Source organism: Fusarium phalaenopsidis (genome assembly GCF_050370095.1).
Source record: "Fusarium phalaenopsidis strain FUZ10S chromosome Unknown contig_32316, whole genome shotgun sequence".
In the NCBI taxonomy this organism is placed as follows: Eukaryota; Fungi; Ascomycota; class Sordariomycetes; order Hypocreales; family Nectriaceae; genus Fusarium; species Fusarium phalaenopsidis.
This window is the reverse complement of record NW_028145399.1, coordinates 295,178-321,102: the sequence shown is the minus strand read 5'-3', so window position 1 is coordinate 321,102 and position 25,925 is coordinate 295,178. Positions and strand designations below refer to the sequence as shown.

At 51.5% G+C, this 25,925-nt stretch overlaps 6 protein-coding genes across 6 annotated transcripts; 4 read left to right on the top strand and 2 right to left on the bottom strand.

Moving 5' to 3' along the window:
- Positions 1-66: 66 nt before the first annotated feature.
- LRP88_11660 (uncharacterized protein) lies at positions 67-1,937 on the top strand (the record flags this gene model as incomplete). The annotated part of the gene is made up of 4 exons (XM_083248084.1): positions 67-382; positions 437-550; positions 606-736; positions 798-1,937. 4 exons carry the CDS (start codon positions 67-69, stop codon positions 1,935-1,937), a joined length of 1,701 nt encoding a protein of 566 aa, XP_083095514.1.
- A 3,567-nt stretch (positions 1,938-5,504) lies between these two features.
- On the top strand, positions 5,505-7,736 carry LRP88_11659 (general substrate transporter; the record flags this gene model as incomplete). The annotated part of the gene is made up of 10 exons (XM_083248083.1): positions 5,505-5,706; positions 5,761-5,983; positions 6,034-6,096; positions 6,235-6,312; positions 6,363-6,753; positions 6,843-7,137; positions 7,188-7,284; positions 7,340-7,351; positions 7,403-7,541; positions 7,590-7,736. 10 exons carry the CDS (start codon positions 5,505-5,507, stop codon positions 7,734-7,736), a joined length of 1,647 nt encoding a protein of 548 aa, XP_083095513.1.
- A 1,607-nt stretch (positions 7,737-9,343) lies between these two features.
- LRP88_11658 (uncharacterized protein) lies at positions 9,344-13,898 on the bottom strand (the record flags this gene model as incomplete). The annotated part of the gene is made up of 11 exons (XM_083248082.1): positions 9,344-10,258; positions 10,310-10,931; positions 11,794-12,027; positions 12,077-12,497; positions 12,552-12,591; positions 12,647-13,138; positions 13,189-13,269; positions 13,318-13,481; positions 13,538-13,612; positions 13,663-13,760; positions 13,822-13,898. The coding sequence occupies 11 exons, from the start codon at positions 13,896-13,898 to the stop codon at positions 9,344-9,346; spliced, it is 3,219 nt and encodes a 1,072-aa protein (XP_083095512.1).
- Positions 13,899-14,505: 607 nt separating this feature from the next.
- On the top strand, positions 14,506-16,718 carry LRP88_11657 (fungal specific transcription factor domain-containing protein; the record flags this gene model as incomplete). Its single annotated transcript, XM_083248081.1, has 5 exons — positions 14,506-14,636; positions 14,789-15,289; positions 15,340-16,241; positions 16,299-16,621; positions 16,686-16,718. The coding sequence occupies 5 exons, from the start codon at positions 14,506-14,508 to the stop codon at positions 16,716-16,718; spliced, it is 1,890 nt and encodes a 629-aa protein (XP_083095511.1).
- A 718-nt stretch (positions 16,719-17,436) lies between these two features.
- Positions 17,437-18,631, bottom strand: LRP88_11656 (isocitrate lyase/PEP mutase family protein; the record flags this gene model as incomplete). Its single annotated transcript, XM_083248080.1, has 4 exons — positions 17,437-18,005; positions 18,071-18,267; positions 18,330-18,553; positions 18,617-18,631. 4 exons carry the CDS (start codon positions 18,629-18,631, stop codon positions 17,437-17,439), a joined length of 1,005 nt encoding a protein of 334 aa, XP_083095510.1.
- A 1,545-nt stretch (positions 18,632-20,176) lies between these two features.
- LRP88_11655 (uncharacterized protein) lies at positions 20,177-21,872 on the top strand (the record flags this gene model as incomplete). The annotated part of the gene is made up of 5 exons (XM_083248079.1): positions 20,177-20,328; positions 20,440-20,585; positions 20,641-21,330; positions 21,396-21,649; positions 21,699-21,872. The coding sequence occupies 5 exons, from the start codon at positions 20,177-20,179 to the stop codon at positions 21,870-21,872; spliced, it is 1,416 nt and encodes a 471-aa protein (XP_083095509.1).
- Positions 21,873-25,925: the final 4,053 nt, after the last annotated feature.

The following is a 25,925-nucleotide window of genomic DNA, read 5'->3' as shown; positions in this document are numbered from 1 at the left end:
CTTCTGCACCCACACCTTTCTTCCTCGCGCATTCACGGTACGATCAAGCACAACAGCACAGCAACCATGGATGACGAGGAGAGTTTGTCTCACCAGCTGGCAATCAAGCTGCTGATCGAGGAGCTTGAAGTGGATGATGCTTTGAAGGAGAAGAGACGTCAGCACGCTTCTGCCGAGGTGCTTGCTGGTCGGGTTGCTCCTGAGGAGAGCACCGCTTTGCCTTCCAGCACTTCTACTCACACAGACCGCCTTAGTGATCTCTACCAGGATACTCTGGGTCCTTCTGTCGTCGATCAACCTTCTCAAGAGACTGCTGGCGAGAAAGGGCTCGTCGTTGACGCTGCTGGCGATGCTCCGAAGCCTTCTCCTGCGCCCGTCCAAGGTAAACAACACCCCCAAACCCACGAGACACACCGGCTGACCTTGCTTCACATAGAAGACGATGGTAACAAAGAAGAAGATGATGATCTCTACCGGGATGACGGCGTCACCATCCACCGGCGGCCCAAGGCTTCTCCTGCCGCTGCCGCTGCTCCTGCGCTCGTGAGAGGTAAACACTACCCTTAACCCTCTAGACAAACACTAGCTAACTCTGCTTCACATAGAGAACGACGGTGATCTCCATAGTGACGATAGAATGGCCCTTGGCCGGAAGCCCAAGCCTTCTCTTGCTCGCCTCGCAAGTAAACACTACTCCCAAGCCCTCAAGACCCCAACAGAAGCACCAGCTAATCCTGTTTCACAAAGGCATCTACGATAATCTCTCCCATGACGAGAAATTCATCTCCTTTCGGCAGAGAACTCTCAAGAACCTCCCTCGCGACAAGAAACCCTTCAAGATCCTCGGCCTGGCAGAAGTCCATCACATCGCGGCCGAAGCTCGCCGTCGTGATCCTCTCTCCAACCTCCCCGTGGAAGCTAACCACCGCCGTCGTACCGTCTGTGGCCTTACTCAAGTCACTGGTGCTCCTGCTCGACGTTCTCAGCCTGTTGTTATCCATGAAGACAACGACGAGGAAGATCTGATTTCGTTTGAGAACACAGTCACCTTCCGTCCTGGAAGTCAGCCTGAGGATTCTTCTATTCGCTCCATGGCTTCTGATTCTCGCCTCTCTGAAACGTCTTCTCTTCAAGCTCAGCCGTCTCACCCTCTCCACCCTCAGCCTTCTCTCCCTGTCAACTCTCTTCGTTCCGTCTCTTCTGGTCTTCTTAACTCTGGATCGTCTTCTACTCGTCTCCAGACTTCTCGCCCTGAAGCCGCTTCTCTTATTTCTCGACCTTCTGGCTTTCTCCGACCTGGAACATCTTCTCACCACACTCAGTCTTTTTGTCCTGAAAGCTCTCTCCGTCGACCTGAGACGTTTTCTATCCATTCCGAGACGTCTTCTACTTATTCTCAGTCTTCTCGTCCGGAATCTTCTTGTACCGAGACCTCTGTTCGTTCTAGCGGCACTGTTCTTCGACCTGAGACCTCTTCTTCTCGACTTCTTCGTTCTCAGCCTTCTACTTCCCTTAGCCCTGAGACCACTGTCTTTCGCCCTCAGCCTTCGTCTTCTCGCTTTGGGCCCTTCGCCAACCCCCGACCCGAAGACAATGCCCGACCCCGTGATGCCAACGCAGAGACCGATCCCGACAAGGAGAACGTCTACTGCCACACCTGCGGAAATGACGATGAAGAGTCTGTCGTGCGTTGCCCGTGCGGCCACTACTATTGCCCCCAGTGTCTTGGCCGGATTGTCGAGTCTTCTGTTGGCGGAGACTCGTCCCCCTTCCCGCCTCTCTGCTGCGGCACGCCAGTGCCGGTCGACGTCAACTCGACCATCTTCGACAAGGACGTCCTCAAGGCGTTCATGGAGAAGAAGCTTGGCTTGCCGTTGTCGGAGAGGGCAAACCGCGCGGCTCGGACCTTGCCGCCTGCTGTGAAGGTCGGTCCATAGGAAGACCGACCGAAGCAGCAGTCGGTGAGGGACGGCCGCTGGGAGGGGCGGAAGCAGTGCCAGCGCTGCAGACGTTTCCTCGGCCAGTACGAGGGTAAGTTGTCTCTATGTCTAATCTCTCTTGTACTTTGAAGCTAACGTTTATCTTAGCCGTGTGCCCTTGTGGCACCACCACTACCACCACCACCACTGTCGCCCCCTGGCGACCAAGCCGCCCCGGCCCCCGTCCCGCTCCCAGCGGTTTGGGCTGCCCCCATTTCGAGTGGGATACTCGAAAGGGGGCAGGCACCTGTAACAGGTGCGGCGTCTACTTGGGGCGTTTCCAGATGGTGTGCCGAGGCTGCGGCCTCAGCGTGTGCATGGACTGCCGCAACTTCATGCGTGGTTAGGGTGGACGAGAAGGGGTGGTTGGCTTTGGTGGTTAAGTAGGGACAAGACGAGATAATAAAGTGATGTTTTGAGGGATACTTGACTTTACGTGATTATACTTGATGCTAATGTGACAAGATAAAGCAAGTTACCTAACACCTTGCAACGTCTATGTTCATAATGATTGATTCTTCTAAGTTAAGATCAGCCATTATGAAGTCTTTGTTCTTTTGGTTATCTTCTTTTTATATTACTAATTGTTTGGTGATTAAGTGTCTAACCATATCTTATGCTTAATTATTTGGAAGTTATATCTCAAGTGGTCAAGACAAATACCTTATCTTACTTTCGTCTTTTGTGAAGTGTTGTATAGGTGATGGAGTACTGCCGGAGCGAGCCTCCTCGAGATGGGGCATGGATGATACTTACATACTTGCTTGACTTTTTAGATGACCAACACATGTTTGGTTTGATTCAGCTTCTCGTGATCCCCAGCGTGGCCACCACAGGACATTCATTGGCGCCAAATTTGGACATCGAGCTCACTTTCTTAGGTACGCAGACCCTCCAGCCCTGAATCCTAGCGAGCCGAGATTCCCATTGAACCAGCCAGAACCATCCTGATCCCGAGAATGGTGCCCATGACCGACGATGATGGCCATTTACCAGACTCGACCGGTTGAAGAAACAGCTCACTGCGCTTCGCAGCGGCAGAGAAAAGGGCGCCCCTCCTTGGCCCAAGACTGGCGACTTTGCTTTCCAGGGCCGCCACACTCTCTTTTCGAATATTCGAGTTCTATACATCATCATTCACGATTTTGAGGCCTCCAAGTCACGACCGCGGGATGAGGGCCAAACCGAGAGTTTGAGTCTGCATTTTTGGCTAGGTGAAGGTTGAGAAGCCGAGATTCAGGATTCCCGCACAAACGGACAATCGAGTTTTTCGACAGTTGAGGGCAAGGTATGCATTTTCCATCATGCAATTCGATTCGGAGAATGGTGGGTACGTTTGCGGCTCTCGTTTCTTAAAAGGAACTTTTCTTTGCTCTCTTATTTGCTCCTGAAAACACAACAGGTCTCGAAATATCGCCCCAAACCCCGGTGTCACGATAGCGGGCTGTTCTTTTCCCCCCTGCCGCTCCTTCTTTTCAATCTTACCTTTATGCGACTGGCCACAGTTTACTCCCCATCTTGTATGCGAAAGACATTCCCAAAGATTCATGGAGGCCTTGCTTGATGTAGTTTTTAGGCGCAACATGTTGAACCAGCCTGGAGATGTTTGCTGACAGCACAACTGTTGGGAGCGACGAACTCGAGCATACCCAAGATTCCACGTCCGCGGAAAGAGAGAACAGTATCCGGAAACACGATGTGTGCTGACTGGCCTTCACACTGATCACACGCGAGTCATCAGTCCACGAAACATACTCCCAACCACCAGCAAGCCTCGTTCCGACGTACAAACCAAAAGAAAGTGGATTCTGGGCGGGGGAACTGTTTATGACCCCTCGAAATACCTCGAACAGATCGCTTCCAGGACGACACGGACCCCTAGGCTAAAACGGGCTATCAGTTTTGTCTCAGCCAACTTGGGAACAGCCAAGGATACATTTCAGAAGACGGAATTGTCTAGCAGGATATGACCTCAAGCTTCTCCGAATTCGTCTCCAATGTCAACCAAGTAGAGAGGTTGTCGCTTCTTTGATCTAGGTAGGTTGTTCAACCTCTTCTTCCTCACACAGGCTCAGCTTTGGCTTTGGCTGCTCCATACTATCCCGGTTTATGTACGCCCAGAATCAGCCGGTTCATCCCGTGACAGGCATGATGCCTAGGCTGGGGAAATAGGGCCGATTCGGAGTTTGTCCCTGCAAAGTCGCAACCGACTGTTAGGTCGGGCCATCTCTCGGCCGACATCAACACGAGAACCGAGATGCTGCGTTACGACCCCGAACAATCTCCGACCGGCCGGAACAGAGGTTCATACTTTACTTGCCATGCCTTCATCAGCTAAGGCATCTTTTTCAAGTCTCCGAACATTCCTCCGTCATTGAAACTCATCCTCCCGTGTCCACTGGGGACTAGCGATAAGCCAAACGAGGGTTGATAGTACCAAAGGCGACCGAGAGCTGCTCCGATCATTAAACAAGAAAACGAACGAATAGGAAGCTACCGGGCGAAAGAAACACTGAGAGCCTTGGCTTGAAGGCACGGCTAGCACGAGCGCAACAGGGACCGCGATATGGTCTACAATCAAAGGCCAAGCAACACAACAGATCAACTCCTTGAGTTTGGATATGGGAATGCGATCGCAGAATTAGAATCTTCCTGGGGGCCTGTAGTACCAGGGGTTGAGAAGCTCAAGGGATACCTGCCTCCTGGACTGGCTCACTGGTTAGGATAGACACCATCGCCCAGCTTGATGTTGACATTCACCAAAGTGCTGACGAGAGAGTTCTAATGGAGCTTCCTCGATTCAATGGCGATATGATATGGGAGAAAATCTTCAGACATCCCATGGTTCGTCAGCATCTCAGAGTTTACCTGTAATCTCAAACTCCTGACGTGCCAAGCACAGACCCAAGGCTAAGCTTACATGACTGCTGGCTTTATCAGTCAACTTGCAGTTCGATTTCCCCAAGGATCAAGCATTTAGGCATCTCAATTTCAAGCACTTTAACTTGTCCAGAGGATGCATACTTGCGTTCCCCCGAAGCTTCGACCCCAACGTAACGTCAGAGCATGGGTTCGGTTACATCCACGGAAAAGAGACCCCAGCAACCATCCAACAGCGGATAAATACACTCTGATCACCTGGGGATCCGGCTATGCTGACCTGAGCTGATCGACGTTTCCCTGTGCGGGGGCCCCATGGAGGTTGTGCGTCTCCACATGAGATCGGCGGTCGACGCTTGGTGCCGAACCGTCTGATGCTACTCTTTTGCAAAGCTTGATTGGAGCGGACGTTGACATTTGTATTGAGCCTGAATTGAGGGTTGGATGCAACCGGATCCTACAAGCGGTCGTAGGGAAGCCTTGTTAACTACCGTTTATACGGTGCCGCGTGTACATCCCGGTCGTGATGCTTCGTGCATATAATGAATGACGTCCGGGCATTCTTGCTCTGGGGCTTCCTGAACTCGTCAAGCTTCCTTTAAATCAATCAACAAGCAACCTTATCTGCCACCCCAAGCATCCAAAATGGGCGCAGCCAAGGCTACGACCACCTACGATGTGGCCCTCCAGCGACGTCAGGCCCTCATGGGCGCCAGCGGTGCCCGCGCTCTCATCAAGAACTTCAAAGTCTTTCGAATTGCAGCCTTTGCTTGCATCGGCGGTATTCTTTACGGCTACAACCAGGGAATGTTTTCGGGTATCCTGACCATGGCGTCGTTTGGAAGGCGTACGTTTCTCTCACCCCGATTTTTAGCGAACAATAACCCCTGACCTCCTGCAGATATGGGCGACTACGTCGAGAACACAACCAAGAAGGGATGGCTCACGGCTATTCTTGAGCTTGGTGCTTGGCTTGGCGCTGTTCTCTCCGGAGCCATTGCTGAGCTGTGCTCCCGAAAGTACGGTATTCTGATTGCCACAACTGTCTTTATGCTGGGTGTTATCATCCAAGCTACGGCAGTTAAAGCTGGCCATGACTCTATCCTCGCAGGCCGTTTTATCACGTATGAAGCCCTCGAAGCGAGCTTGGTTCCCCTGCTAACAGACTGTCCAGTGGTATGGGAGTTGGTAGTCTGTCGACCATCGTCCCTCTTTACAACTCTGAATGTGCTCCTCCGTAAGTCCGAGCCCCCGATTTCGCCTCCTCGCCTATAATCGCTGCGTTACTCAAAGAGGTTTTGTGGGTCTCAGTGATGTCTCCAAAAGAAGCCATCCTTGCTCAAAGAACTGTGTTGGCTAACTCTTTGCTCAACAGTGAAGTACGAGGTGCCCTTGTAGCTCTACAACAGCTAGCCATTACCTTTGGCATCATGATCAGTTTTTGGATCGACTAGTTCGTCCTCTTCTCCTGTGATATCCCGAGGCCAAGACTAACGAGAGTAGTGGCTGCAACTACATCGGTGGCACTCACGTCGACACCCAGTCCGATGCTGCTTGGCTGGTCCCTATCTGCCTCCAGCTTGCTCCCGCTCTTATCCTCTTCATCGGGATGATCTGGATGCCCTTCTCCCCTCGTTGGCTGATCCATCACGACAGAGAGACCGAGGCCCGAGAGATCCTCGCCGACCTCCGCGGCCTTCCCACGGACCACGAACTCATTGAACTCGAGTTCCTCGAGATCAAGGCTCAATCTCTGTTCGAGAAAAGAAGCTTGGCAGAGCGGTTCCCTCAACTGCAAGCCCTGACAGCGTCAAACATCTTTAAACTCCAGTTCGTGTCTATAAGGGCTCTCTTCCAGTCACGTGCCATGTTCAAGCGTGTTGTTGTCGCAACCGTTACGATGTTCTTCCAACAGTGGACTGGCATTAACGCCGAAAGTAGCCTTCAAAATAGCTATTTAAGACTATAACTAACACTATTTAGGTCCTCTACTATGCCCCCCAGATCTTCGGCCAGCTGGGGCTGAGTGAGAACACCACAAGTCTCCTTGCAACTGGTGTTGTGGGCATTGCCATGTTCATTGCAACTGTGCCAGCAGTCTTGTGGATCGATCGTCTGGGCCGGAAGCCTGTTCTCATAGTCGGTGCCATTGGAATGGCTACTTGCCATATCATCATTGCCGTTATCCTGGCCAAAAACATTGACAACTTCCATAACCATCAAGCGGCCGGATGGGCTGCCATCTGCATGGTTTGGCTCTTTGTTGTACACTTTGGCTGTAAGTGTTACTTATCAGTCTTGTTTAGAAGACTTTCTCACCAGCTATAGACTCCTGGGGTCCTTGTGCTTGGATCATCATTGCCGAGATTTGGCCCCTCAGTACCCGTCCTTACGGCACATCACTTGGTGCTTCGAGCAACTGGATGTAAGTGCCCCTCCCATCTTTTATTTTTTGTTGGGTATCTAACATGTATGAATAGGAACAACTTCATGTAGGTCAAATTCACGAGTACCTCTAACCCATCTAACACAAGACTTCACAGTGTCGGCCAAGTCACACCAGACATGCTTGACGGCATCACCTACGGCACCTACATCCTCTTTGGTCTATTGACCTATATCGGCGCCGCCTTTATCTACTTTGTCGTGCCAGAGACGAAGCGTCTATCCCTCGAGGAAATGGTATGTAATACAAAAACTGTTGACCAGGCAAATGCTGACATGCTGCAGGATCTCATCTTTGGCTCCGAGGGTACAGCCCAGGCCGATGCCGAGCGTATGGACGAGATTAACCGTGAGATTGGGCTTGCTCATATCCTGAGCCAGTACGGTGGGGTAGACCAGCTAGGTGATGAGAAGCCGAGGGCCTCTGTTTAGTCCAGGCAAGGTCTGGTATGAAGGCGTTGACACAGTATTTCCCTTGCGGGTAGCGAGGGTTGGTGGTGCCGTCGATGAGCCGCATCGTTTATTCGATTGCTGAAATGGATGCTGACAGTCTGTCAATTTGAAGCCATAGCAGGAATTCTATTCTTGGTACATTCAACGTCCACTAATTCGGTGAAGTTCAGCCCATCAGCACCCAGCTCTTGGCATCAAGCCTCCCTCGTATTCAGCTGAACCACCATTCCCGCCTACCCACACGTCAAAAAAGCCGTTGCATACGAAAAAGAGGCTTAATCTGAGGACTTGTCTCGACGCTCGAGCCTCTTGGGCTGACAAGTGGCGTCCTTTCTCTTCCAAATGCGTATTTTCGCAGCTCGGTTTGCCGAGAAAGTCCGCAGCCAAGGGCGCCGTGGAGACAAAACTGGACACTTTTGGTGGGCTTGGCTGATCAGCGTCTAATGTTTAAAAGGAGAACAAGTTCCCCCTTCCGCCTTTCCACTTGGATTTATTCAGTTTTCATTCATTTCTTGATTGTATTTCTTGCGTGAAATCATCGCTTTCCTTACCATGTCTCGCTTCTCATTCATCACTCGCCGTCATCTCAGCCAAGTCGCCAAAACGGCTGTGGGTCTCTCTGCCACTGGCGCGACAGGCTTTTATCTCTGGACGCGGAATTGCTATTTCGAACCATTCGGACCGGAATTAAATGAACCCTTGTTCAGACACCCCATGTTGAAGCAGCTTAATCCATGGAACAAACCGATTTCGTTTGATTCGTGCGTGCGGGAGGTTTCGTTTGACAACTTGGATGATAGCTTGTTGGAGGATGCGAGACAGGGTGGGACAAAGCTGATTGAGAGGTTTTCAGAAGGAATGTGGGGAGGTTATGGTGAGTAAAAATATGGCAATCAGATGAATGTTTGTTAACGAGCTCTAGCATATGCGATTCAACGGAGGATCTTGGAATCATTCAAGGATGAGGCGTGTAAGGACGACGTATGGTCTCAAGAAGATCTACTCAAGTGCAAATACGAGCCAGGTTCAACACCCCTTCCCAATATACCACAAGCAATTACTAACTTTACACAGGCACGGTCTTCACAAACCACTTTGCCGTTCTCGAAAAGACCCCAACATGCCTCACAATGCGCGGCTGTTTCAGCCCTCGCCAAGACCCTCTGGTACCACAGAACGTCGACAATCTGTTTGAGCTGCGGGCCGAGCTGGATGAGCGGCGAAAAGTCGTCAAGCTCAAGTTGAGGTGCCTCACGTTTGACGGGACCGAGGGGGCCAAGGAGGACCCTGATCCGTTTGGTGGAGTTGGTGGGTTCTTGCATAGGCGGTATTCGAGCTTGCTTGTTGAGTCAGGTGCTGGGAATTGTTTGCGGTAATACAGGCAGGCAACGGTCTGCTGGCGTTTGGAAATGGACAGTGCTGGGGCATTGTTCTTTGATAGACTGTGTAACAATAGATAGAGACTGGCGGTGGTATAGAAGTGGCATCTGAGGGAACGCAACAAGTAGAAGTAGTAGAATTATTCATAGATCCAACTCTCTCGATACTAAGCACCATAGCCTCGACTCTTAAACCTGACGTAAAGGTTACTCTGTTTGACAAACCACGCATTGTGTAGCTTCCAGTCTGAGTCTTCGCTTGGGAACTCCAACTGCCTTGATGTTAGCCCGGCGGTCGAATGACGAGACCTTCTTTTTACTTGCCTCGTACCGCATCAGGAGAGCGGGTATCAACTTGTACATTTCCAACAAGCTAATATTCTTTCCAATGCAAGTCCTCGATCCCGCCCCAAAACTAAAGAGGCAATTATCCATTAGACGTCGCTGGTCCGGAGACGCCTCGAGCCATCTGAGAGGTCGGAAGCTGTCAGGATCTGATCCGAATATCGAGGCGTCGCGATGGATCGTCCATGCGTTGCAGCCAATGATGGTGCCTCCGGGGATGAAATTGTCCGAGATCTTGACTCCTTGTGGAGGTGTGATTCTTTCGAGTGTTAGGCCGGCTGCTGGGTGGATTCGCAAGGCTTCTTTTATCACGGCGCCCAATACGGGTAGGTCACGAGCTTCGTCCCAGTCGACTAGTCCATCTGTCCGTTTAAACTGTCCAGTCCTCTTTTGCTCATCCAACTCCGCCATCAGGCGCTCAAGTTCCTCCGGGTTCTTCAAAAGAAAGTAAAATACTGATCGCAAAGAGATGGCCGTTGTGTCAGAGCCTGCAAAGATATTGGCTACCGTCAACGCGAGGACACGTTCACTCGTGACAAAGTCGGGATCCTTCTTGTGTGCCTCGAGAAACCGAGAAAGAAAGTCGCGTCTGGCTGACGAGGAGTCCATTCTCGAGGATGGCTTTTCCTGACCTGTTGAGAGATCGACTCTTTCAGAGAATCTCTGGCGGGCAAAGGTTACCATGGGAGTTGTCGAACCGATCAGGCCAAGCCGGGAGAGAAACAGCCGGATTGGGTTCTTGAGTAGGAAGCTGTCGATGATGGGCATCTGGCCAACCTGTTCTCTCGATCAGTCGACAGACTCTCGGAAGAGAATGGTAGAGCTCACAACACTGGCGTAATCAAGCATCCACTCAATGCTAGATATGATTCCATCAACATCAATGCCACGGTCAACAAACCCCAACCTCTTTGAGTAAGTGAGTTCACCGATGACATCAAACGCATAAAACTGCAACCACTTGCCAAGGTCACATGGCACCTGCTTATCTTTAAACCTCGCGTCAATTTGTCGAATAAGCTCTACTGTCGTCGAATCCACGTATGGCTCAAACTGCACCAGTGTGCTCATGGCGTAGGCACTGCTAACAGATCTCCTAAGCTTGGCGTGGAATCTCGTGTCGGTTGATGTGAAGAGTGTGAACAAAGGTCGTCCCTTGGCAAGCGTCTGCTGGACGGTGTAAAAGTCGGACTTTTTGAAGCCGGCTGCTAGGCCGTAGATCTGACGGATGGCGCTGGGATCGGACACGGATATCGCGTTGGGACCGAGTCTCACGAGTTTGCCATATCGCTCGTGTAGCTTGACGTGGTCTATGTCTGGTCGTCGACCCCATACGATATACAGTCTCCAAAAGTCACTGAGAGAGGCCAAGAAAGGACCGGGGATGTTCGAGATGCCATGGCCGTATCTGTTGTAGACTAACTTGGCCACGAGAGACAGGACAAGAAGCCTAGCGAGGAGATCCAAATGGGTTGAAATAAAGCTGAGGGTGAACATATTGCAACAATGGAGGCTTTCTTTTCAGGGCGGAAGCCTTCTGGGCATGACTGTGGTACTTGTAGACACACTGAAACTCTGTTTCTGCCTCAATAGGCTTGGTCTGGGGAAAGAAATGCCGAGTTCTTGCGGATATTCGTTGTATCCCCCACTATCCATCGGAACTCGGACGTCATTCCGACATTGCCAGCCTTGGATAACCCTCTACAAACGCGGGGTATGGGAATGACCCCAGTTCAAACCGAGGACTAGACAGTTGCAACCGCTCTTCAAAGGTCATGAATTTGTACCCAGACTATTAGGTACAAGGTACGCGATCTAGGCAGCTTCCGGGACCAACAATTTGATGAAAGGAAACCGCCTTCTTTGTTACTTGGCCAAGCCCTCCTTCTGCAGCCTTGAAGAAGTAATTTCCAACTTTGCAATTTGTTATCGAATCTGGCATTACCCAAGTCCAAGGCAAAACACGCAGTCTCCTTTGTCGTTGTCGATGGGGATAGCTATCTTCTCAAGGGTATCAACCTCAACGTGAAAGCCCACATGCCCGGGCACAGTAATAACAGTAGAGTCCCGTGATTTAATGCGCCATCAAAACTTTTCTCCTCTTGAAAGAACTGTATATTCACGAGGGCAGATGGCGAAAATGCGGTGTTTGCCTGGAAAGATTGCTGTTAACTATCTGCTTTCAATTCTATACTCGGCCCGCATCCTGAGCTTTCTCAGAGGTACCATTGACCGAAGCCTGCTTCTTCTTTGCTGCGTTTCTCGCATTTATCAAGGCTATCTGTTTCTCCAGCCTCCACGGGTAATCATACGTCCCCATGAAAATCTCGAGCAGCTGAATCTCCTTTGGCTCCAGGTAGCTCGCAGAGTTGAGCACTAGCTCCAACTCCTCCCTCGTCTTGGCTTCACAACTGTTTTCTCGGCCGTTGCGTGCACCAAAGGTTTCGAGGAGTTGCTGGTGACGCCACTGTGAGATGTCGTTGTACTCTTCTTCGGGTCCGTGGATGGCTCTTTCGATGGTGAAGCCGTTGTTGTTGATGACGAGTCTGCGGTTGTCTTAGCTGCGCTGTTGTAATCTTTTTGGGAAGCACTTACAGCAGAGGCGCCAATCCATGACGGATCATGGTCGCTATCTCCTGGACAGTTAGTTGCAAACTCCCATCGCCAACTACCAGAATAGTCCGTCCGCCGGGCATGCCACCCCTGGCCTGGATCTCAGACTGCGCCAATGCAGCACCTAGGCACGAGCCAACCGAGTAGCCTATGGAGCCAAAGTACACCTGCGTGATGTACTTGACGTCGTTGGGCAGAATGGCGTCGGGGAACCCGAACTGTGCTGTGCCTGACTCGACGACCACGACGTCGCCTGGTCTGGAAAACCGGCCGATCCGCTTCCAGATCCAGGACTGCTTGATCTCATTGCTATCGACCTCTGTCGAGTTCTCGTCGGGGAAGGTTGGTAGAGGAACACGGGGGATCTCTGCGCCCTTGAATGCAGACAGTAGTTTCTTCAATACTTTTTAAATGGTCGTCAGTACTAGGATTTGAAAACTCAAAAGGCTCAACTTACAAGGTCGAAGAAAGACTTGGTCGAACTTCCGGCCGAATATCTGGAGGCTAGTCAGTGACAAAAAGGCAAAGTGTGCGGCAATCGGGTACACGAACCGTACAGCTGTCTGGTTCAAGCATGAGAGCCTGGTGAAGACCTATCTGTCTGCTGTGGCCTCCAGTATTGCTATCTGACAGAAAAGGACCAAGGTTGATGATGCAGTCGCTCTCCTCGACGTATTGCTTCAGGTCAGGTGTAGATACATCCCCAGCATAAATACCCCTCCAAATCGGCAAGGTCTCGTCAATAATTCCCTTACCCATCGGAGCCGTGAAAACGGGGAGGCTGAGAAGGTTTGCCAACTGTCTCGCTTCCTCAACGGCGCCGTGTCGCGATACTAAGCCGTCAACGAGGAGAAGAGGTTTGTTTGCTTGAGAGACGGCTTTTACGATCTGTTGAGCAGCAAGGGCTTCGTTTTCGATGTTTACAGGATACGTTAGGTCGATTGGCTGCTCCAGACGGCGAGCAGACACGGGGATGTGCACAAAATCCATTGGCACAAAGATGTACACAGGCAGAGACTTGATCCAGCATTCCCGGATAACCCTCTAAGCGCCATTAGTTAGATATTGCCAACCAGATGAGAATGTGCACCTACGTCGATTTCAGCCGTCGCAGCATCTGCATCGTCGATCCATGCGTGCGCACATCTGACATGGCTGGATATCTTGTCAAACACCTGCAACTGCGTCAGATTTTCCATTTTTAAGACATGAAGCAAACTTACTCTATGGTCAGGGTTTGAACCTAGACAATGATGGATCATGACGCGATTCTTTTGTGCTTCAGTCGGAGTCGTTCCCACGACGTGGATGACCTTGACTTGCTCGGTATAGGCGCCCGCCACACCGTTCAAGGCGCTCATCTCTCCCACGCCCATAGTGGTTGTGACTAAACCCTTTGTAAGTATCACATATTGTACTGTTTTCAGGAATGGCAAAGCTTACTTGCGCCTGGGCAATCTTTGACACGAGCGTAACCATCTGCGGCGTATGCTGCGTTGAGCTCGTTTGTATTGCCCACTATTGACCATGTGAGTGGTTGAAGAACAAAGCTGTAGAGGGCAACTCACCCCATCTCAGGCCCGGAACTTGCTTGATGTAGTCGAGCAGCTCCAGGTTCATGTCACCAGGGACACCCATGATGCTTTCTGTCCCCTGCTGGCGGATACTACACGCACACCCGGTGGTCAACAAGGGGTCCTGGCTTGGCAGGTGCATGGACGACTTACCGAGCCCATAGGTACAACCCAAGAGGAATGGTAGGGGCTGTGGCATCGGATGATACCTCAGCGGTGAGCGAGCCCATGGTTGTACAGATACGGGTAGTTGAAGGCAGGTTAGGGAAACTTCAATGAGACGAGATGTGTAATGCTGCTTTCGGTGTCACGTATAGATCCAATTCACATCACAGTGATGTAGATTGAATTGTTCTTATATGAAGTAGGTACCGAGGCAAATAGTCGAGTTTTGAGGTCCGCCAAGGAGTGAGGAGTTGGCCACCATGCCGAGTTCCACCCGGAAAGCCACGGAAATAGATGCGTCTGGCAGGCTGCACTGGGCAAAACGGTGGCGCTTTTTTAGCGTTACACACACTGTTATCATGGTTTTGTAACATGCAGAGCTCTGTCAATACCTGCTGGTTAAAGTAAACGGGTTTATCATTACAGCCTGCCCGGTACTCTTGCTAGGCACATACGGTATCCGTGGTATAGCAAACATATTTCCCTACCAATTAAAGACATAGCAAACCCGTATGTACCTACCCATGTAGCCTAGATAGCTATGAAAATGATTCCCGTTCACACCTCAACCGCAACGTGCCACCTCGGAATGGTTCCGGCCTACCACGGATATATCTCACCCCGCCGCTTCCCGCCATATCCCCCACAAACCGGGCATCCCACTCATTCAGTATGGAGCTAATGTCAGCAGACACGACCCCTAGCGAGACGCGACCTCCTAAGGAACCCAAGCGAGCTTACAAAGCGTGCTTCCAGTGCCGCAAGTCCAAGGCTAAGTGCGAACTCAACTCCGATCTTAGAGTGTGCGTCAAGTGTGTGAGGGAGCATAGGGAGTGTCGGTTTCCGGAGCAGAGATCCGTTAGGACGAGGAAGCAAAAGACTATTTCGACATCGGTGAGATGAGGCATCGTGCGTGTTCGCTTGAATTGAACACGGCTGAGACTTAGTGGTAGAGCTCCCAATCCGCCAACACCAATGCTGCAAGCCTCAGCTATGCCTCGGGTCAGCTCCAAATCTATACTCCGGTCGAGGATGTGGCGTCTACCGGGGTGATCCAGACACTTTCCTTCACGCACCATCCAGACACGTCTTCGCCCATCCATCGGCCATCCACGCAGTTTGGGAGTTTGACTCACCTCCACCAGACAAGCACAGCACTAGACGAAGAGGTTGTAAGGACTGTCGTCTCATCCTCTAATGACGCCAGGAACGTCCTGTTCAAAGTTGCAAATGAACATGACCCCGACGACTCGGATGGCCAGCCTGCTTACGCCAACGTCTTAGACGATGTCAGTCTAGCTTCTCCCTTGACCAACAACACCAAGGTCTCCCATCAAGCTCCCCAAGTGGTGGTTCTCTCAAACCTTACAAAGGAAGATGCCGAGCTGTGGAGTCGTCAGAGGTTCGTCCGTCAGGGCTGGTTTACTGCCCAAGAAGCAATTACCTACATCGATCTGTAAGTCGGCGAACCTTGACCTTAGGCTGTGTCACTGACTGATCACCCAGCTTTTTTCAGAACCTATCCTTCCTATCTCCCATTCTTGACACCTCCTTTGCCGATCACAAGAACCACAAACACCTGATCATCGAGGAGCCTCTCCTGTGCTGTACCTTATTGATGATCTCTTCGCGTTATCATATCCTTCCAGGCTATGATGGTCCATCTCGAGCCGACTTTATCCACATGAGAATCTGGAAGTATTGCGAGCATTTGATCAACCGCATCACGTTTGGTGCCGAGAAGTACTGCACAGCCAGAACGAGAACCCTGTGCAGTATACAGGCGTTACTTCTCATCACGGAATGGCACCCTCGTGCTATACGGTTCCCTCCTGAAAGTGATGGGTGGGATCACGGACTAGCTCCCGGTGTTGACGACTCGTACGGTCATCCTCACGGTGTTATAGATCCCAACGCGATCAGGTGGCGAGAAGAGGTCTTTGAGCCAGCGAAGAGATCGGATAGAATGAGCTGGTCATTGGTCGGCTTGGCAACTACGTTGGCCCACGAGCTCGGCGTCTTTCAAGACACCGGGGATGAGATTGACGATTCCACTGTGGGATCTCAGCCGAGCCGTCTGCGTATTCAGAGACTACTCTTCTTGTATGTTCACCAACTGACACTCCGGCTGGGGTGCACAAGTATCTTCCCTCAGACCCTTCAACTGGCCTCATCTCTACCTCCGATCGCGACCACACCGGAAGGGCGTTGCCGTTATGACCGAGAGGTGATTCTTTCGCAGTACATCGACATAACCAAGTTACTCAAGACAGCCACGGATACCTTGTTTCCCAACAAGCGAATGGCCAAGCAAATCATCAGAAGCGGCAGATACCTGGCATTACTTGAACACTTCAACCCCCTATTGGACTCGTGGTACAAAAAATTTACCCACCTCGAACTACCCAGTGAGCCTTGCCCCATAATCAGCCTCTTCACAAGCCGATGTGCTAACAGACATAAAGCCATCTCGGACGCATCAAAGCAACTTCTAATACTCGAGTACTACTACGCCACTATGTACATCAACTCAGTCGGCATCCAGGCATTTGTCGAAAGAGCATCACGCCGAGATGGCCAGCACATGTTTATGGATGCCAACGGGGTTCATCTCAGCGACTACCCGCAAGATCTGATCTTCAACGACGCCGTGAGAGAGGCCAGCTGTAATATCCTCATCATCGCCATCAAGCTCGGTGAGAACGGGTGCCTGAGATACTGCCCTGTCCGCCCTTTTTTGAGACTTGTCATCGCCTCTGTCTTTCTGCTCAAGTCTCTCAGCTTGGGAGTAAGAAACCACGACATGCTGCACTCGCTTGATATCCTCGACCGATTTAACATGACACTGAAAGAGAATCGGCATGATGACATTCATCTCTCCGTAAGGTATGCCACGCTAATAGCCCGGCTCGTCCGGCGGTTCAAGAGAAATCTCCGCACGCAGAGCAGCCTCAGTGTTTCTAAGGCTGTATCCCCGGAACCTGGGATAGTTCATTCACCAGGCCATCGATGCGACTCAACGGTGGGCAGAGCGGAGGCGCAGATATTCTTGCAGGGGGTATCGGCCTTGAGCAAGGAGATACTGGTGACTTTTCCATTGGCACTCAATTGAATATGGATGAGTGGTTCGCGCAGCCGTTTGATCCATCTCTGGCCCCTTTTGGTTTGGAGCTGGATGCTGGAATATCAGATCCGGTTCCAGAGTCATTGGACTTTCTTTGGAATATTCGGCATCAGTAACTGCGAAGATGATAACATGATCTAAAATGGGAATTTATAATTTCAGAGTAGAGCCATGATGAGTCTGGATTCCATGGAGCAGTGTTCGTAGTGACGAGTCATGACACAGCCTCTGTCCTTAGCTACGTGGGGGCGAATAGATAAAGGGGATATGTCACCCTTGAGATGCTTCTTCTTGCATCAATGCTGTAACAATTGCATTAATTTCGACCCGTAGGATATATGTACGGATTTTAATTTATAGTGGCTGTATCTGAAATGCTTACTTGAGCTTAATTGCCTTTCTATGGAAGCCCGCTTAACTACTCATCTCTCCGTCTCCATTGTCCCGGAAACGACCATTCCGCACACTTAACAATCTGTCTACGCACTCCCGCCATTCTGATCTGACCTTTCCGCTCCATTCGTCAGACCATCGGCATCATACTTGTACCTCTCCTCCAAAGCCCAGTACTTGTTAAACCCGACACCGTAGCAGACCTCCTCGTAGCTCAAGATCTGCTCCGGCTTCCCGATAGAGAAGCTCTTCTTCAACGACTCAAGAGCTTCTCTCGTGCTCCTCAGGTGTGCAGCCACGAGTGTCCAGGGATAAGCCACAGTGACCATGCCGATGGCAGCAAGATCTTTAGCTGACATGTTCTCGGTGAGGCCGCCCTCGATGATATTGGCGCAGAGGGGGCCCTTGACCTCCTTAACAGCGCGGATCATCGTGTCCCGGTCAGGAAGGGCCTCGATGAAAACAAGGTCTACACCGATCTCGAGAAACTTGTTGGCTCGATAGATAGCTTCCTCCCAGCCGTGGGTGTTGTAAGAGTCTGTACGCGCCTGGATGACAATATCCAGTCCTTCATCTCGGGCGTCGACGGCAGCCTTCATGCGGGCAAAGGCCTCGCCTCTGGAAACTACGGACTTGCCCTTTGTGTGGCCACATCCTGCGAAAAGGGGTTGTTAGCCAAACAGGGTTTTGTGATAATGTGAGAGGCCGAGTTAGACTTACGCTTCGGCCAAGTCTGGTCCTCGATCATGATGCCAGCAGCACCAGCACGTGCAAAGGATTCCACAGTCCTCTTGACGTTCATGGGCGAGCCGTATCCGGTATCACCGTCTGCCATGACGGGAACTGAGACTTGACGGACGGCCTCTTGGATCTTGTCGCAAACTTCTTGCAGAGCAATATATCCGGTATCTGGGAGACTGCAACAAAAGTATTGTTAGTCCTTGATTACTGAATTGAACTAAAATAGGCGGGAGCATACCCATACGAACTTGCGACGGCATATCCAGCAAGGAACACGAAAGGGAACCCAGCCTCTTCAGCAAGACGCGAAGTGAGTCCATCATAAGTACACACATGAGCAGCGATCTTTGCCGGATCACGATAAGACTCGAGGATCATGGTCCTCATGCGAGACGCCTGGATGGACGGGATCTTGCCACGGACGTTGGGAAGGTGAAGGGTGACACCTCTGAGTTCCCCAGGCTTCCCATTCTGCTCCGTCTTGATGGGATTGTCAAAGTGGAAGGGGTACTCATGGGTGTTGACGATGCTGGAAGTCATGGTTGCAATGTGTGGGATGGTTTTTGATGTTTTCGGTTGGTCTTTAGATGATGGTGTTTGGCCAAGACACTAACATCATGAACGTCATAAGCTCCTTATATAGGTGCGAACGTCTTTGATCTTTGACTCCTTGTGTCTGTAATGACTTCATCTCCGGAGCAGGTTGAGTATATCCGACGCTCAGGAGGCAAAACCGGCCAGGTCCGGATAGTTCAGGAGATAGGAGTGCCGACTTCCCCGCAATCCTGCCCCCTGGCAAGAGGGGCCGGCATGTCAAGTCACAGTAATTGCCGAACCCAGTGTCCATGATCTTGGTAGACAGATGTGATTCCGAGCCCGTTCCGATACTGTGAGTCTCCAGAGTCCGGATCGCATTCGGTCCCCCACACGACGGTTCGAGCCGGTTGCTTTTAAGCTTATTTTGCTCATGCGCTTCACGATCCCACCATGACGACGCCAGCGGGGTGCATGAATGGGGTGCATGAATCATATCCTAGAATAGGGCTACTTTGTTGGATTCGTGATATCAGGGGCCGAGTTAGAAGTTGTGGAGGTGGAAGGCTACAAACGAGACACAAATACAAAGACAATGAGCTCATCCACTCTTATGGGTACTAAATAGAGCATCGTAAGAATAATTAGAAGGTAAAAAAAACATTCTAGATTCTCGCCTTATTGTGATATCTGTTGGGATATCTTGCATCAATTTCCTCACAATGGTACCCGCTCTTGCGCTTTTCTGTCAGCACAGAGGACAGCCACCGATATACCAATGACCATCACCAGTATCCATCCGAGTCGAATACTAGATCGCACACCGTAGCATTTTACAGGTAAATGCTGACCAATCGATTATCCAAGCTAGTTCAAACCGCTGTCACAGCGTCTTTGCTTGGCTGTACTCCGCGATAGTCATCCAACACATATGATCATGCAACGGCCTTCGGAGACAACAGAAAGTTCATCTAACTTTCAGTCGACATGTGCTGATGGAAAGTGACGGATGGTGACGGTCAAGAGTTGATTGGATCTAGATCTTGAACTTGTGAGCTTGGCGACTTGGCAGACAGCCCATGTACTAACCCATGGGCGAGTCTTGGCTGCAAACCACCCAGGGCTGTGTATGAAGCACACTTGGAGCCACGCCCGAGCAGTCCTGGCCGTGGGACATTGTCTGATGATTCCTTCCGGATGAACATCAACCACTGATCTTGGATACGCCCGGGGCTTCTCTAGCCGAATGTTGAGCCCAGCATCCCGGAGCATTCGCAAGACAATATCCGAGGGCATTTCAGCATAGTGGGGGATGCTGGCTTGGACGAGTTGGGTAGGAAGCGGGATAATCTAAGATGGACTAGGGGGTTCGTCCGCGCCTAGGATTCTCAAAATCCGGGGTAATCCGGGGTGAGGGGTACGTGGCTGCTGGGTGCTCTCAGAAGTATAAGAAGGCTTGAGAATCAAGGAAGAGAGCTCAGAAACAAGATCCAGCTCACTCAGCTCTCTCTTCCCAATCTACTTTATCATCTATTTATTCCAACCCAAACCATGACGCACCAAGCCCAGGATAACGCCCGTGACTTGGCCCAGACTGTCTCTCATGATGGTGAGAAGTCGCAGTGCGTCCATGAAGAACTCAAGCACGACGACGGCGACCTCGAGGGAGACACTAGGAGCTATGCTACTACGGCTCCCAAGACGTCTCCGGCTGAGATCAAGCTTGTGCGAAAGCTCGACTGGGTCATCTTGCCTACTCTTTGGATCATGTACGTATAAGCGCGTTACAGGGAGGCAAAACTGACTGTAGTAAGGTACTGGTTCAACTATCTAGATCGAAACGCAATCACGGTTGCCCGCCTCGACGGCCTCGAAGAGGAGCTCAACTTGACATCGACTCAGTATCAAACCTCGGTGGCCATCCTCTTTGTCGGATACATTCTTGGCCAGGTGCCCAGCAGTAAGTCCTCGATCCCGAGCTCATTCCAGAAAGCAGGGTAGACTGACACCCTTAGACATGCTCATCACTCGACTCCGGCCGTCTATATTCATGGCATCCTTCATGGCGCTTTGGGCCGTCGTCAGTACCCTCACAGCTATAGCCAAGGATTTCAAAGGGCTGCTTCTCACCCGTTTCTTCCTCGGTGTTGTCGAAGCTCCTTTCTATCCCGGCGCACTTTATATGTTGTCCATGTTCTACAATAGGAACGAAATCGCGACGAGGATTTCTATCCTCTTTACTGCGAATATTTGCGGTACCGCTTTCGCAGGACTTATTGCGATTGGCGTTTTCAAGATGAGCGGTATCGCCGGTCTCGCGGGATGGAGGTGGTTATTCATCCTCCAAGGTATCATCACTTTTATCGTGTCTATTGTTTCCATTTTCATCTTACCAGACGAGCCTCAAAACACTCGGTGGTTATCCCAGGAAGAGCGCAATCTCGCAGCTTCTCGCATCGCTGAGGATACCGTCCGTCTCAAGGCCAACACCAGCACTTGGGCCGGTCTCGTCGAGGCGCTGCGTGACCCAAACCTCTGGGTTCTGATCTTCGTCCAACATCTACACTTGGCCGCCAGCAATTTCAAGAACTTTTTCCCGACTATTGTCGAGACTCTAGGGTTCTCTCGAAACGTCACGCTCGCGCTGACCTGCCCCCCTTACCTCGTGTCGGGTGTCATCTCCATCGCATGGGCAGCGAGCTCCGGTAAGTTGACAGCAATGCAGTATTTTGCCACCCGGCATGCCTCTGAAACAAGCTAACCACGTTAGGACACTTTAATGAAAGAGTCTGGCACATCACGGCTTCAAAGTGTGTCGCAGTACTTGGATTCGTGCTTGCTTGTACAACTCTGAACATTGGGGCCCGGTACTTTGCTATGTGTACATTCGCAACAGGAGTTTACTCCGCGAATAGCATCATCTTGGGCTGGGTATCGACAACTTGCGGACAGACCAGAGAGAAGAAAGCAATCTCTCTCGCTATCGTCAATACCTTTGCGTCCATCTCTGCCATCTATGGCCCAGTAGGTCGTCTCTCTCCCGTCTAAATTCCACATAGACTGACATCTCCAGTATCTGTGGCCAAAGTCGAACGCGCCGCGGTATACCATTCCTATGCTTGCGAGTGCAGCCTTCTCCATTGGCGCTGTTTTTCTAGCATGGCTGCTACGATGGATGCTTGTCAGGGCAAACAAGAAGCTCCTCCAACAAGCTGGCGACAGCCGCCCCAACCTGTACCCTTACTAGCAGTGTTAATAGCCACGGAAGCATGTCCTTGTCTAGTTGACAGCCACTTTCAGCTGTTGTCCCAGACGCGCGTCTTGTAAGAGGAGGAGTGACATTCTCAACATGGGGTCCCTCCCTAGCCTTTTGGAGGATGGTACGGCTCGGTTAGAATTAAGTGCAGTTCTATGAGTTCCCCTGAATCAACGTCAATGTGAAAAATGCAACTTGAGAACCATCTTGACTCAACACCAGCCGTCTCTTGACATTCCGAATACCGAGGTTTAGCTCATGATGTCATCGCTATATAGGGGCTATCGCTAAAACGGTAATCGTTACGAGCCTAACGCGGGAGGCCTTTCCAGCCACGACTGCACAGCCACTCCAGATGGGCTGAACAGGGGTAAATCTACCTTTTGCGATGGCGATCTATCCATTCCAGCGCGAGATGACGGGAGGAGGATCCTCCCTGGGCAGCACCGTTGCTGTCGCATCCAGAGACAGCCACGATAATATCGCTTTTCAATGAGATGGATGGACCCGACAGGGAGGTTAAAGTTGTTTCGCCCCGAGGCACAGACACCTCATCCCATGCCCGGACCATCCACGCCGAGATTGATCTGATGATGACCCTTCCCCCCTGTAAGATAAGGATAAGTCTTCCCAAAGGAGAATCCCGACCGTGAATCCTGGGCTTCAGCTCTCGAACATGTCCGAGGGTGGGCTTCAGCTTGCTGCATTTGGTGATGCTTGCGGCAACGCCGTTTGAGGCGCAGCAGCAGCAGCAGAAGTCAGGCTCTGTGACGTGACGTCTTTTTGCAAATTATTGCCAGATGATGAAATGTGTGTTCTTGGCTTCCCCCATGGTCTTGCCGTGTCTCTCTCGCCTTGACTCGCCACAATGCGACATCAGCTCATCAAGGAGCCACAAAAGCAATTCGTAGCGCGGGATCGTCGATGAGGACAGTCTGTGTGAGATTCTGATCCGCGGGAAAATGGCGTCGTTTTGTGCCTATCCCAGAGGTCTAGACCACTGAGGACTCGGGGACCTGTTTGCGCAATTGTCACCTCCTCAAACCCTTGACCGTCTCCATGGCGATTTGGATTGGATTGGACCCTGGTTTTTTCGTTATCCAGGGCTGCAGCTGCAGGAAGGGCAAAGATGATGATTGGCGTTTTTGCAGGGGACACGGAATGGCTTACCGGGCAGCGTAGACCCCTGTTTTTTTCATCCGAGTTGATTTTTTAGCTGATTTTGATCATCGCGAATCACATTTCAACAACGCTCAACGCCTCCTCTCGCCCAATTTCCCACTTTCTCCATCACATCACACCCTTTCCTTTTTTTCGTTCCCTTTACCCAAGATCGGGTACGTGTGGTTTCCCCATCTTTTTGACTTTCTCCCGCTTTCTGCACCGCCAAGACATTGCTCAACGGGCCACCCTCCCAATCACAGGGGGAGGCCTGCCCTGGACCTGGTCAACGGACGAGGGGATTCCGAGACATTTCTCCATGGATCGGATCGAGCTCACCTGCAGCGCAGTCCCGGCCCAACTAATTTAATGCCCCGCGAGCCCCTGTTTTTAACGGCTTACCTGCCCACACACACCTGTACCCGTACCTGTGCCTCTGCCCGACTTCAAAACTCCCCTTGGCACGCGCGCTAAACGTGTCGGGTCCTGAGGTGTCAAGAAGTCCGCCGCCCGCTCTTGCTGTCAGGCAACGAACCAACAAGGCTCCATCTCTCAGAAACATCCATCCCACTCGGACATTGACTTGACATCCATCGCGACGTCACCTCCAACTACACGAGCAAAGCTACTACTGCCTCTCGTAGGCATCCAAGCTATGCTTGGCTCTCTCGCTGTTCTTCTCGCGCCCTGACAATGCCGTGCCGCAATCGTCGACTGTCGCTGCGAGCTATCATCACCAATCGCTCTATCCTCTTTCTAGACAGTCGGATCCTGCTCTCGCCGGTCCGACAGTATCATCATGACCTCCAGCTGGGCCTCCCTCTTTGCCAGGACGGACTTTCAGTTCGGCGTCGTACGTCCCATCACTGCTTCGTCTATCGTAGTGTCTAACTCCTCTCAGGAAGGCGATGATTCCCGTGTCGGCTCTACCAGAGATGGTGGTAGCGGAGGCACCCTCAGCGCCAACACCAACGAGAAGTCATCCTCTCTGCAATCCCTCGGAGCTACCTTTATTCCCGTTGTCATCTATTCTACCTGCTGCGTGCTCTTCTTCTGCTGCTTTCGCCGGAAATGCGGTAGAGTCTATGCTCCTCGGACAATGCCCAGTCTGAGATCACCACAGTACGAAACCCCGGACTCATATTATATGGCCTACTAACTGTCGATAGCCCGGCAACTCCAATCCTCCCCAATGGTTGGTTCAATTGGGTCGTACCCTTCTTCAAGATCCCAGATACCTTCATCCTTAACCATAGCTCTCTTGATGGCTTCTTCTTTCTGCGTTACCTCAGGGTCTTGCGCAACATCTTCCTCGTCGGCATCTGTATTACATGGCCCATCCTTTTTGCCGTCCACGTCACCGGCCACAACGACGTCAAGCAGCTTGATCTTTTGACCATTGGCAACATCAAGGACCCCAGGCGCATGTGGGCACACGTCGTCGTTGCGTGGCTATTCTTTGGTAAGTGATAGACGATGCTCACTCGACCAAACAGTCCAGTCACGAGAATCCCAGGTCTAACCAATGCAGGCTTTATCCTCTTCACAATCAGCCGAGAGTGTATCTACTACGTCGGCATCCGTCAAGCCTTTCTCTCTTCTCCTCACTATGCCAAGCGCCTATCATCCAGAACCCTCTTAGTCACCTCCATACCCGAACGCTATCTCGACGAAGCTCGAATCCGGAAGCTCTATGGCGACTCGGTCAAGCGCGTATGGATCCCCCGAACAGCCAAGGCCCTCATCAAGCTCGTCGAGGAGAGAGAACAGACGGCACTACGCCTGGAAAAGGCCGAGATCGCCCTCATCAAAAAGGCCAACATGGCCCGCAAGAAGCAGATGAAGGTCCAACCGCCGACCACCTCTTCTTCTGCCGAACCATGCGCTGCACCCTCCAATTCCTCGATCAGGACAGAAACCGACAGCGAGCAGCCTCGATCTAGTGGACCCCGTGTCGAGATTACCGAAAATGACAACACCCAGAACGAGAATGGCCAAGACGAAGGTTTCAAATCTAACCTGACACAAGTGTCTCAGACCAACACACACGACTTACTCGAAAAGGCGGCTGAAGATCCCGAGTATGTCCACCCGTACGGACTCAACCCAGACCTCCCCGATGTACGTGGATCCGTGGCTGCCCAGTGGATTCCAGTCACAGTCCGACCCCATCACCGACCCCTTCACAACTTTTTCCGACGTGTCGATACCATTCGGTGGTGCCGCAAGCGACTCAAGGAACTCAACCTCGAGATCTTCAAGCTACGCCGTCAGGTTCGTCGAGGAGATGGCCAGACTCTCCCCGCCGCCTTTATCGAGTTCGATACCCAAGAGAGCGCCCAGGCTGCCCACCAAGTAGTTGCTCACCATCGACCTCTGCAGCTCGCACCGCGCATTTTGGGTGTCCGTCCCGATGAGGTTGTTTGGAGTACGTTGAGGATGCGTTGGTGGGAGCGAATCATTCGTCGTTTTCTCATTATGGGTTTGGTCACAGTCGCCGTCATCTTTTGGTCGATTCCGTCCGCTTTTATCGGCATCATCTCCAACATCAAGTTCCTCACCAGCATCCCCTTCCTCAGGTGGATCAAGCTGTTGCCCGGTGCCGTTACTGGCTTTCTACAGGGATTCCTGCCTGCCATTGCGCTGTCGTTTTGGATGTCGCTGGTCCCTGCGATGCTTAGATGTATGTTTCATGTCCCCTGTGATAATTCCCCTTCTAACTTGTGCAGTCTGCGGTATCAGGGCTGGCATTCCGTCTATGGTGTTGGTCGAACTATTTACACAAGAGGTCTACTTTGCATTCCAGGTCGTGCAGGTCTTTTTGATCACGACTCTTACCTCGGCGGCCTCAGCAACCGTCATGACCATCATCCAGGAGCCGTT